The 12,847-nt window shown below is 38.7% G+C and overlaps 2 protein-coding genes and 2 non-coding genes across 10 annotated transcripts in view; 1 reads left to right on the top strand and 3 right to left on the bottom strand.

Annotated features, from left to right (window-relative positions):
- The window catches only part of tex14 (testis expressed 14, intercellular bridge forming factor), a 99,559-nt gene extending 87,499 nt beyond the window's left edge, over positions 1-12,060 (bottom strand). The window contains exons 1-2 of one of the 2 annotated variants that reach the window (XM_062958939.1): positions 11,860-12,060; positions 6,824-6,963 (exon numbers count right to left, since the gene is read on the bottom strand). In XM_062958939.1, coding sequence (XP_062815009.1) covers positions 6,824-6,953 — 130 coding nt within the window. In that variant the 5' untranslated portion in view covers positions 6,954-6,963; positions 11,860-12,060. The remainder of the gene's footprint in view (positions 1-6,823; positions 6,964-11,859) is intronic. The other variant, XM_062958938.1, reaches the window with a different exon arrangement.
- Positions 1,404-1,621, bottom strand: LOC134293367 (small nucleolar RNA U3). Its single transcript, XR_010000334.1, has one exon. It is a non-coding gene; the product is annotated as a small nucleolar RNA U3 (small nucleolar RNA).
- Positions 4,743-4,960, bottom strand: LOC134293369 (small nucleolar RNA U3). The gene has a single exon (XR_010000336.1). It is a non-coding gene; the product is annotated as a small nucleolar RNA U3 (small nucleolar RNA).
- A 165-nt stretch (positions 12,061-12,225) lies between the features above and the next one.
- The window catches only part of rad51c (RAD51 paralog C), a 38,340-nt gene continuing 37,718 nt past the window's right edge, over positions 12,226-12,847 (top strand). For 5 of the 6 annotated variants that reach the window (XR_010000052.1, XM_062958945.1, XM_062958944.1 and 2 more), the window contains exon 1: positions 12,226-12,472. Coding sequence is in view for 5 of the 6 variants with exons in the window: in XM_062958945.1 (XP_062815015.1) it covers positions 12,241-12,472 (232 nt within the window). In the remaining variant the exon portion in view is untranslated. The remainder of the gene's footprint in view (positions 12,473-12,847) is intronic. The other variant, XM_062958941.1, reaches the window with a different exon arrangement.

Raw genomic sequence — 12,847 nt, 5'->3', positions numbered from 1 at the left:
TGCTAAATTCGTAAATACAGCAATTACTACATAGCATTACTGCGTATTGAACTACTTTTTCTGTGAAATTTGTTGTGTAACATGATGTTTTGGTGCTTAATTTGTAAAATCATAACGTAATTTGATGTTTAATAGGCTTTTCCTTAATCCCTCCTTAGTATCCAACATTTTTGCTTATCCAACATTCTGCTGGCCTGTTTATGTTGGATAAGTGAGACTCTACTGTATTATTAAATATATTATATATTATTAATTATTATTATTATTATTACAGTAGAGTCTCACTAATCCAAGCTAAACGGGCCGGCAGAAGCTTGGATAAGCGAATATCTTGGATTATAAGGACTGATCAAGGAAAAGCCTATTAAACATCAAATTAGGTTATGATTTTACAAAGTAAGCACCAAAACTTCATGTTAGACAACAAATTTGACAGAAAAAGTAGTTCAATACGCAGTAATGTTGTGTTGTAATTACTGTATTTACGAATTTAGCACCAAAATATCACGATACAGTAGAGTCTCACTTATCCAACACTCGCTTATCCAACGTTCTGGATTATCCAACGCATTTTTGTAGTCAATGTTTTCAATATATCATGATATTTTGGTGCGAAATTCGTAAATACAGTAATTACTACGTAGCATTACTGTGTATTGAACTACCTTTTCTGCCAGATTTGTTGTATAACATGATGTATTGGTGCTTAATTTGTAAAATCATAACCTAATTTGATGTTTAATAGGCTTCTCCTTAACCTCTCCTTATTATCCAACATATTCACTTATCCAACATTCTGCCGGCCCGTTTATGTTGGATAAGTGAGACTCTACTGTATATTGGAAACATTGACTACAAAAATGGCTTGGATTATCCAGAGGCTTGGATTAGTGAGACTCTACTGTATTATGTGTCATCAAAGGCTTTCATGTCCGGGAATCACTGGGTTGCAGGCAGCATGGTCATGTTCCAGAAGCATTCTCTCCTTACGTTTCCCCCTCATCTATGGTAGACATCCTCACAGGTTGCAAGGCCTGTTGGAAACTAGGCAAGTGGGGTTTATATACCTGTAGACTCCCCCAGGCAGGAAGCAGCCAAGCTTCCAGGCCATTCAATGCTAATCAAGGTGGACAATGGCAACAATCACACTTGCCTCAAACAGAGAAGAGTTCTTCCTCCCACCCTGGACATCATTCCACAGATATATAAACCACAACGGACAGACCTCAGAAAATAGCAGCCATAGACGTGGGAAAAACGCCAGGAGAGAATGCTTCTGGAACATGGCCAGACAACCGACAAAACTCACAGCATTTACATAATAGTGTAATGGTGACGCTATTCTATGATTATAATATTAAAGTCTGTTTTTAGAACTGGTTTAAAAAAAGGTTTTTGAGCGAACCACTCAGCCTGTGTTCTCTCCCTCCGACTTCCTTACAAGAAGGAAGCAGAACGGTCATCAATAGCAAGCAGGAAACCCAAAAAAGGGATCCCGCAAGCTCGCTTCGCGCTCAGAAGAGAACACTTTGACTCCTCCTCGTGGTTCGCTCGACCGATCACTTTCGAATGCACTTCTCTAGTAAGACACTATAGAAATGATCCCTGAAAGTATAGTCTTAAAGATTCCCACTCAACCCTCCGAGCCTGACTCTACACGCCCGCTCTTTAGGTCACAGCAACCTCGTAGCGACAACGCTCTTTTGCAATGGAATCGCTCCCTGGGACGAAAACTTCGCCACGTCGTTTCCAGAGGAATTTAATTTGGACGAACGCCTTTCCAAGCGGGCGTTTTCTACCGGACCGGCACCGGACCCACAATCCTCTCGTTGGCTTCCTATTTGCATAGAACAGGCAAGGAAACCAATCAGGCACGAGCTTGGCTCAGGAGAGCGACGCCTAGAGGGCGCAAGGGCAGAAACGCTAGTCAGCTTTGGAAGAAAGGAATGGCTGGTTCTCACCACACGAGGGCGCTCGCCTGCTCACCGCCTTTGCAAAGACACACAATGTCTACCTAGGGAATCATGGGAGTTGTAGTTTGGGAGAAGCAACAACACGGACAGAGAAGGCTTGTAAAACAGCAACTACAGTAGAGTCTCACTTATCCAAGCTAAACGGGCCGGCAGAAGCTTGGATGAGCAAATATCTTGGATAATAAGGAGGGATTAAGGAAAAGCCTATTAAACATCAAATTAGGTTATGATTTTGCAAATTAAGCACCAAATCATCATGTTATACAACAAATTTGACAGAAAAAGTAGTTCAATACGCAGTAAAGTTATGTTGTAATTACTATATTTATTAATTTAGCACCAAAATATCACAATAAATTGAAAACATTGGCTACAAAAATGGCTTGGATAATCCAGAAGCTTGGATAAGTGAGGCTTGGATAAGTGAGACTCTACTGTACCAGGATTCAATAACCTTGATCCATAGTACAAAACCATATTAATACTGGGTTGCTGTGAGTTTTCCAAGCTGTATGGCCCGGCTGTGGTGCAGGCTGGTTAGCAGCCAGCTGCAATAAATCATTCTGACGAAGAGGTCATGAGTTCGAGGCCAGCCCGTGTCGGGATGAGCACTCAACAATTAAAATAAAAATATAGCCCCTGCTCGTTATTCACTGAAGCAACCCGAAAGATAGTGGCATCTATCAAGTAGGAAATTTTGGAACCACTTATATGTGGGGAGGCTAATTTGCGACAACATAAAAATCATCCAGCCGCCGTTGGAATGAGGAAGTTGCCATCGCAGTGGATGATGAAGCAGCTGCTCCCCCGCATACCCTCAGGAAGCTGGAGAAGGTTTAAATTGGGTTGTTCTATGTCTTTCGGGCTGTGTGATCATGTTCCAGAAGTATTCTCTCCTGACGTTTCGCCCACATCTATAGCAGGCATCCTCAGAGGTTGTGAGGTAACCTCACAACCTCTGAGGATGCCTGCCATAGATGTGGGCGAAACGTCAGGAGAGAATACTTCTGGAACATGGTCACACAGCCCGAAAGACATACAACAACCTCTGAGGATGCCTGCCATAGATGTGGGCGAAACGTCAGGAGAGAATACTTCTGGAACATGGTCACACAGCCCGAAAGACATACAACAACCCTGTGATCCCGGCCATGAAAGCCTTCGACAACACAAGGTTTAAATTGCCTCTGCGTCTGTCTCTGTCTCTTCTCTATGTTATATGGCATTGAATGTTTGCCTTATATGTGTACAATGTGATCCACCCTGAGTCCCCTTCGGGGTGAGAAGGGCAGAATATAAATACTGTAAATAAATAAATTTTCCTGAAGCATTCTTTCCTGACATTTCGCCCCCATCTATGGCAGGCATCATCAAAGATTGTGAAGTCTGTTGGAAATTAGGCAAGTGGGGTTTATATATTTCTGGAATAACGTCCAGGGTGGGAGAAAGAACTCTTTTTCGGTTTGAGACAAGTGTGAATGCTTCAATTGGCCACCATGATTAGAATTGAATAGCCTTTCAACTTCTGGGTCTGGCTGTTTACTGCTTGGGGGAACATGACAGGCACTGCAGGGCAATCCAACCAGAAGAGTCAGCCATAGCAGAACACTTGATGAACCAATCAGGACACAGCATATTATTTGAGAACACAGAAATGCTGGACCACTCTCACAACCACCTTGTCAGACTACACAGAGAAGCCATTGAAATCCACAAGCAAGTGGACAATTCCAACAGAAAGGAGGAAACCACGAAAATGAACAATATCTGGCTACCAGTATTTTAAAAAAATCTAAAATCAGGACAGTAAATAAAGAACAACACTCAGTAAACAGGGGAATTCAAGACAGGAAAAAAATCAGAGCCAGCGAACACCTCCCAACAAATGATTCCCCCGGGCAGGAATAATAATAAAATAAAACTTTATACACCGCCACCATCTCCCCGCGAGGACTCGGGGCAGCTCACATTGTTACAAAAGTAACAACACAAATACATTAGCACAATATACACAGGTTACAACACAATAAGGTAATAAAACAAAAGTTAAAACAAAAGTTAATACAACAGTAATAATATCAAACAACCACCAATACAATTCAGTCAAACTTCATAAGTGGGGGGACTGCAGCAGCAATATAAAGATTGGAAGCAGCCAGGCTTTGAAGCTGCAAGGCCATTCAATGCTAATCAAGCTGGCCAACTGCAACATTCACACTTGCAATCCAGTAATTCTGGCCATGAAAGTCTTCGACAACACATTAAGACAGGATTTGTTCAAAAGGTTGAGAGATTGTGACTTGCCCGAGGTCATCTGTGGATGTCCATTGCAGAGTGAGAGGTTCTAACCCTTAGCTTCCCAGTTCAACACTCTAACCACATTAGCACATTTATATATCTGTGGATTCCCCCAGGCAGGAAGCAGCCAGGCTGTGAGGCTGCAAGGCCATTCAATGTTAATCAAGGTGACCAATTGCAACATTCACACTGTAGTCTCAAACAGAAAAGAGTTCTTTCTTCCACCCTGGACATGCCACGGATATGTAAACCCCACTTTTCTAACTTTCAACAGACCTCACAACCTCTGAGGATGCCTGCCATAGAGGTGGATAAAACGGCAGGAGAGAATACTTCTGGAACATGGCCAGACAGCCTGGAAAACTCACAGCAACCCAATTACATAATAGTGTAAAGGTAGCACTGTTCTATGATTGTGATATTAGAGTAAAGCCTGTTTTTAGAACTGGTTTAAAAAAGCTTTTTGAGCAAACCACTCAGCCTGTGTTCTCTCCCTCTGACTTCCTTACAAGAAGGAAGCAGAACGGTCATCAATAACAAGCAGGAAACCCAAAAAAGGGATCCCGCAAGCTCGCTTCGCGCTCAGAAGAGAACACTTTGACTCCTCCTCGTGGTTCGCTCGACCGATCACTTTCGAATGCACTTCTCTAGTAAGACACTATAGAAATGATCCCTGAAAGTATAGTCTTAACTTCTGTCTGATCTGCTGAAACATCCAGTCGATGCAGCTAGCTTTCAATATTAGTGCAAGTTACAAATCAAACACCCTCGATGCAACCCTCTGCTTGCAGCCCAAGTATCATAAACCCCTGATTTTGCATAATGTTGATTCCAGGCAATGCAAGACCCTGACCCCAGACACTGCCACAGTGGTATAAATTCATTTTAATTCACTTTGTAGTGAAAGTACCGAAAAGCTTGAAGAAAACCACGCCCCCTAATTAGCATAGCTAACGCCTCTCACAAACCCAGCACAAAATGTTCACTCTCTTGAGCTGAGTCCACTGATTTCCTTTCAATATTAATGACATTACTGGAATTTAAATGGAAAACCACACAACAGAGCCCAAAACACTGGGGCATTTGCCCTTTGGACTACACCTCCCAGAAGACATTGCTGGCCAAGGCAGGTTCTGGGAAATGGAGCACAAAACTAGAATGCAGTCCAAACAGGTGTTCATCATAAGATTTATGCACAGGATTTAGCATTTACATCCACACTGAAACAGCTTTGAGTTTGCAATGGTTGCAACCACCCTTCTCGGTTATGAATAGCCACAATTAACACAGTTTGGAGTGCTGGGGTTCAATGTTTATGGAATAATAAGAGTTGCATATTTGCCAGCATTATCTTCCAATGATAATAAGAATAATGTTCTATTTATTCATCACTTTAATTGCCAGGACATTTAATAATAACAGCAATAATAATTCTGTATTTATTTCCCACTTTAAATGCTAGGGCACATAATAATAATAATAATAATAATAATAATAATAATAATAATAATAATAATAATAATAATAAGAAGAAGAAGAAGAAGAAGAAGAAGAACAACAACAACAACGATAACAACAACTACTACTACTACTACTTTTACTGGCAGGGCAGATTATGATGATTTTCAATGTATTTAACACTTTATTAACCATTACAGTAGAGGCTCACTTATCCAACATAAACGGGCCGGTAGAACGTTGGATAAGTGATAATGTTGGACAATAAGGAGATATTAAGGAAAAGCCTATTAAACACCAAATTATGTTATGATTTTACAAATTAAGCAACAAAACATCATGTTTTACAACAAACTGACAGAAAAAAATAGTTCAGTATATGGTAACGTTATGTAGTAATTACTGTATTTACGAATTTAGCACCGAAACATCACAATGTATTGAGAACATTGACTACAAAAACACTTGACTACTAAAAGGCAAACTGCGTTGGATAATCCAGAACGTTGGATAGGCGAATGTTGGATAAGTGAGACTCTACTGTAATAATAATAACAACAACAACAACTTTTACTGGCAGGGCAGATGATGATGATTTTCAATTTATTTAACACTTTATTAACCATTATTATTAATTAGCAGGGCAGTTACTACTAATAATAATTATTATTTATTTTCCACCTTAACTACTAGAGCTGAGTGCTATGGAACCATAGGAGTTGTAGTTGTATAAGGTCTTTCAATAACATTATCTTTCAGTAATATTAATTTTTATTTATTCCCTGCCTTGCCTTACAACTCATAGTTATAATAAATTGATATATTGCAATACATTCCTTCAAAGCACATGTTAGAACATACACATCTTAAAATCCATGGAACACAGCTAAAACACAATGAACATAGAACATGATTTAAAACTCATGGTTTCATAGGAGTTGTGTGGTGTGCTAGCCCTCTTCTGAGTCAGTTTGGCTAGCAAACCACACAACTCCTATGATTCAGAGCCTTGAGCCATGATATTTTCCCCCTCAAATTATTGGAAACAGAAAGAGCCACTGAAGGTGCAAAGCCCAAAGCCGTGGCTCCCTTACCTTTTTTGAGGAGCTTCTTCACTTTGGCGTAGTTCCCTTGCTTCACAAACTCGTGTAAACGGGCTTCGAGGGATTCGTTTCTCACTGTGCCGATCTGCACTGGGCAGGGGATGGGGAGGGCATGGGCCATCCTCCTCAGTCTGGCAAAGAAGGACAAACAAGGTTTTAGCACCACGTGAAGATGAGCCGGATGGTGCAGAGACCATCATTTATTCCTGCACAGGCCCCTGTAAACCGACACCACATTCCCTCGCTGTCTTAGGCTCCTTCTACACTACTGTATACCCCTTTCTGGATCCTTTTGCGTTGAACTGGATATATATGGCAGTGCAGATCCAGCCTTGATGGGTGCATTTACAGCAGAGCTTTAGAAAAGTTTCTTGTTGGTGACACACTTTAAAGACCTGTGCCGTTTTGTGACACCAGAATTGTCTTATTGGCAAACTGGAGTTGACGCCAATCCCTTACAAGAGCAAAAGCTATAGTGAAAGGTATGAACATACAACGTATCTCACGGAAACCTCACATTTATATGTTTAAGCATGTATAATTTACTGTTGATTTCACATAGACCAGGTCTTCTTAAACTCTGATTGGGTATCCCATAACATTACTGTGTATTGAACTGCTTTTTTCTGTCAATTTCTTGTAAAACATGATGTTTTGGTGCTTAATTTGTAAAATCATAATGCAATTTTATGTTTAATAGGCTTTTTTCTTAATCCCTCCTTATTATCCAAGATTTTCGCTTATCCAAGGTTCTGCCGGCCCGTTTATCTTGGATAAGTAAGAATCTATACAGTTATAGTTTGTGTGTGTGTGTGTATATATGTGTGTGTGTGTGTGTGTGTATGTGTGTGTGTGTGTGTGTGTGTGTATATATATATATATATACATATATATACAATATATATATATATATATATATATACACACACACTATATATATATATATATATATATATACATACAAAGTATATATATGTGTGTGTGTGTATATATATGTATATATATATATACACACTATATATATATATATATATATATATATATATATATATATATATACATACAAAGTATATATATGTGTGTGTGTGTGTGTGTATATATGTATATATATATATACACACACACATATATAAATGTCATTCTATATAATAATAAATTATATATATTTCGTTATATATACAGTAGAGTCTCACATCCAAGATAAACGGGCCGGCAGAACCTTGGATAAGCGAATTATTGCGGGTGGTCTTGGATAAGTGAGACTCTATACATACATATAGTAGAGTCTCATTTATCCAAGGTTCACTTATCCAAGGTTCTGTATTATCCAAGGCAGTCTGCCTTTTAGTAGTCATTTTTTTGTAGTCAATGTTGCAATGTTTTGGTGCTAAATTCGTAAATACAGTAATTACGACATAACATTACTGTGTATTGAAGTGCTTTTTCTGTCAATTTCTTGTAAAACATGATGTTTTGGTGCTTAATTTGTAAAATCATAATGCAATTTTATGTTTAATAGGCTTTTTTCTTAATCCCTCATTATACAAGGTTTTCACTTATCCAATGTTCTGCCGGCCCGTTTATCTTGGATAAGTGAGACTCTACTGTATATAGTTATAGTGTGTGTGTGTGTGTGTGTGTATATATATATATATATATACACACACAAAAGTATATATATTATATACACACACACATATATAAATGTCATTCTATATAATAATAAATTATATATATTATATACAGTAGAGTCTCACTTATCCAAGCTAAACGGGCCGGCAGAACCTTGGATAAGCGAATTATTGCGGGTGGTCCTGGAACCTAACCCCTGCAATGAGGGAACACTGTGTGTGTGTGTGTGTGTGTGTGTGTGTGTATATATATATATATTTGCTACATTTATATGCCGCCCTTCTCGCCCCGAAGGGGACTCAGAGCGGCTGACAAATTACATTTGCATACAATATTATATTAGCATAGTACAATACTGGTAAGAAATTACTATACTGTACTGTATCAATATATTGTAATATTATTAGTAATATTACATGTAAAATATAATACACAATTAATATTATTATATTGTATTACAGTAGAGTCTCACTTATCCAAGACTCGCTTATCCAACGTTCTGGATTATCCAACGCATTTTTGTAGTCAATGTTTTCAATACATCATGATAGTTTGGTGCTAAATTCGCAAATACAGTAATTACTACATAGCATTACTGCGTATTGAATTACTTTTTTTGTCAAATGTGTTGTATAACATGATGTTTTGGTGCTTAATTTGTAAAATCATAACCTAATTTGATGTTTAATAGGTTTCTCCTTAATATCTCCTTATTATCCAACATAAGTGAGACTCTACTGTATATTTATTTATTTATTTATCCTATTTATACTCTGCCTTTCTCACCCCGAGGGGGACTCAAGGCGGCTTACATATGGCACAATTCGATGCCCTAAACTAGAGGTCCTCAAACTTTTTAAGCCAAGGGCCAGTCCACAATCCTTCAGACTGTTGAGGGGCCGAATTATCATTTGAAAAAGAAATACAAATCCCTATGCACACTGCATATGTCTTATTTGTAGTGCAAAACAACAACAACAATGAAAGAACAATAAAATATTTAAAAATGAAAACAATTTTAACCAACATAAACCTATCAGGATTTCAATAGGATGTGTGGGCCTGCTTCTGGCTAATGAGATAGTCAAGTTAATTAGGATTGTTGTTGTTGTTGTTGTGTGCCTTCAAGTCATTTCAGACTTTGGGCGAGCCTAAGTCTAAAATTATTTATTTATTCATTTACTACATTTATTTACTACATTTATATCCCGCCCTTCTCACCCCGAAGGGGACTCAGAGCAGCTGTATGTACATACAATATATTATATTATTAACAAAGCACAACATTAGCATTATATATTACTACTAGCTGTACCCGGCCACGCGTTGCTGTGGCAAAGTGGTGGTGATATTGGTTAAAAATTGTGCAATTTTTATTTGACGTTATTTGTATTTTTTTTATAAATTTTATTGTAAGTTATCTTTTTATTACATTTATTATTTTCTAGTATTATTTTTAGTTATTTTCTGTTATAGTATTTTATTGTATTAATTTTTTAGTGTTTTTAATTATTTTTTAGTGTTTTTTATTATTTTTTATTGGGTTGCTAGGAGACCAAGTTGGAGGAGCTTAGCCTTCTAACTGGCAGCAATTGGATAAAAGCAATTATTCCTCTCTCTCTAATTAGGACTTTATTTTTCTTTTCTTTTTGTTGTATCAACCTAGAGGCGTGGATGATGGGTTGTGTTGTCAAATTTCGAGGTTGGGGGGCCTTTAGTTTTGTTGTTTTGTGGGTCGCCGTGATACCATCACTCTTTTATATACGTATATATAATTTTATTTATTTATTTATCCTATTTATACTCTGCCTTTCTCACCCCGAGGGGGACTCAAGGCGGCTTACATATGGCACAATTCGATGCCTTAAACCAGGGGTCCTCAAACTTTTTAAGCCAAGGGCCGGTCCACATCCTTCAGACTGTTGAGGGGCCGGATTATCATTTGAAAAAAATACAAATAAATTCTGATGCACACTGCACATGTCTTATTTGTAGTGCAAAAACAACAACAACAACAATGAAAAAACAATACAATATTTAAAAATATAAATAATTTTAACCAACATACATTTATCAGGATTTCAATGGGAAGTGTGCTCCTGCTTCTGGCCAATAAGATAGTCAAGTTAATTAGGGTTGTTGTTGTTGTTGTTGTGTGCCTTCAAGTCATTTCAGACTTTGGGCGAGCCTAAGCCTAAAATTATTTATTTATTTATTTACTACCTTTATTTACTACATTTATATCCCGCCCTTCTCACCCCGAAGGGAACTCAGAGCAGCTGTATGTACATACAATATATTATATTATTAGCATAGCACAATATTAGCATTATATATTACTATATTGAACTATACCACTATACTGTAATATTACTGTATATGTAATATATAACATAATTAATATTATTATATGGTATTATTATTAGTATTATATTGTATAACTTTATAATATTTTTTATCAATATTATACAGTAGAGTCTCACTTATCCAAGCTAAACGGGCCGGCAGAAGCTTGGATAAGCGAATATCTTGGATAATAAGGAGGGATTAAGGAAATGCCTATTAAACATCAAGTTAGGTTATGATTTCACAAATTAAGCACCGAAACATCAGGTCATACAACAAATTTGACAGAAAAAGTAGTTCAATACACAGAAATGTTATGTTGTAATTATAGTAGAGTCTCACTTATCCAACGTTCTGGATTATCCAACGCATTTTTGTAGTCAATGTTTTCAATATATCGTGATATTTTGGTGCTAAATTCGTAAATACAGTAATTACAACATGACATTACTGTGTATTGAACTACTTTTTCTGTCAAATTTGTTGTTAACCATGATGTTTTGGTGCTTAATTTGTAAAATCATAACCTAATTTGATGTTTAATAGGCTTTTCCTTAATCTCTCCTTATTATCCAACATATTCGCTTATCCAACATTCTGCTGGCCCGTTTATGTTGGATAAGCGAGACTCTACTGTACTGTATTTACGAATTTAGCACCAAAATATCACGATATATTGAACACATTGATTACAAAAATGGCTTGGATTATCCAGAGGCTTGGATTAGTGAGACTCTACTGTATGTATATACAATATATTATATTATTAAAACTGATATAAAAATATTATATTATAAAACTAAGGGCAGGGGCCAGGTAAATGACCTTGGAGGGCCGCATCCGGCCCCTGGGCCTTAGTTTGGGGACCCCTGCCTTAAATACATATAAACTTAGAATATTAAAGATATCCTATACATGTCTAAATGTCCAGCATTCTTTAATATATATTCCATTATATGCATAATATTTATAATTATGGAATACAATATCTATATTTCATTATAGGCAATGTTATATTATAAAGTTTCATTATATATATATATATATACTTTTTTTTGTTCTCTTGAGGCCTGCTGAGAAAGGCCTTCCTTCACCAGGAGGTTCTCTTGGGGGACATTATGGACAGGAGCTGTGCTTTCTGCCTGCGCCCAAGCCCTCCATGGGTTGCTTCCTCCTCAAAATGGCGGCGCTTCCTGGCCTGTCTTTCTCCCGACCGTTGGCCCTTCACTGGGCGCGCGCCCGCCTCGCGCGCACACACACACACAAACTGGGGCCTTCGTGTCACACTATGGCGCTGACTGGAAGGGACCAAGGCCTTCGCATGGGCGCTCCTTTGAAGCCTGAATCCAAAACCAAAAACGCCAAATACACTTTTATGTCTTGAAGCACAACACATTCATATGTATGATACAGTATTCACTTGTCACAGGATGGCACCTTGTGAGGGACACAAGGTGAGGCAGGAGGCGGAGACAACAAAATGGCGGCCCGCCCCCTTCTCCTCCCCTCACGCTCGCCCTTCTCCTCCTCCCTCTTTCAAAATGGAGGCCAGGGATGTGGGCAGCCTTCCCCTCGCCCCGGGCCTGAGGGCCAAGCTGGTCGCCGCCGGCTTCCAAACGGCTGGCGACCTGACAGAAACGGGCCCCTGCCAGCTTAGCAAAGGTAATGGCGGCGGAGCCTGAGAGAAAGGCGCGCATTTTTCAAAGCCCCGTTTGATACCATGACGGACTGCTGTGGCATCCTAGGAGTTTGGGGAGGAGGAAAATGTTTCTGGCCCCATCGCTGGGTTTCCAAAGAGCCTTGAGGCCGAGAGAGTGTGACTCGCTTCATGGCACCCAATGGGTTTCCTAAAACCCATACCTCACAACCTCTGAGGATGCCTGCCATGTGGGCGAAACGTCAGGAGAGAATGCTTCTGGAACATGGCCACACAGCCCGAAAGACATACAACAACCCTGGTTTCCTAAATGCCTGTTTTCATGATACAGTAGAGTCTCACTTATCCAACATTCGCTTATCCAACATTCTGGATTATCC

This window comes from Anolis carolinensis, unplaced genomic scaffold (genome assembly GCF_035594765.1).
Source record: "Anolis carolinensis isolate JA03-04 unplaced genomic scaffold, rAnoCar3.1.pri scaffold_7, whole genome shotgun sequence".
In the NCBI taxonomy this organism is placed as follows: Eukaryota; Metazoa; Chordata; class Lepidosauria; order Squamata; family Dactyloidae; genus Anolis; species Anolis carolinensis.
Note: the sequence above shows the minus strand (reverse complement) of the source record. Positions and strands in the feature narration are given on the sequence as shown.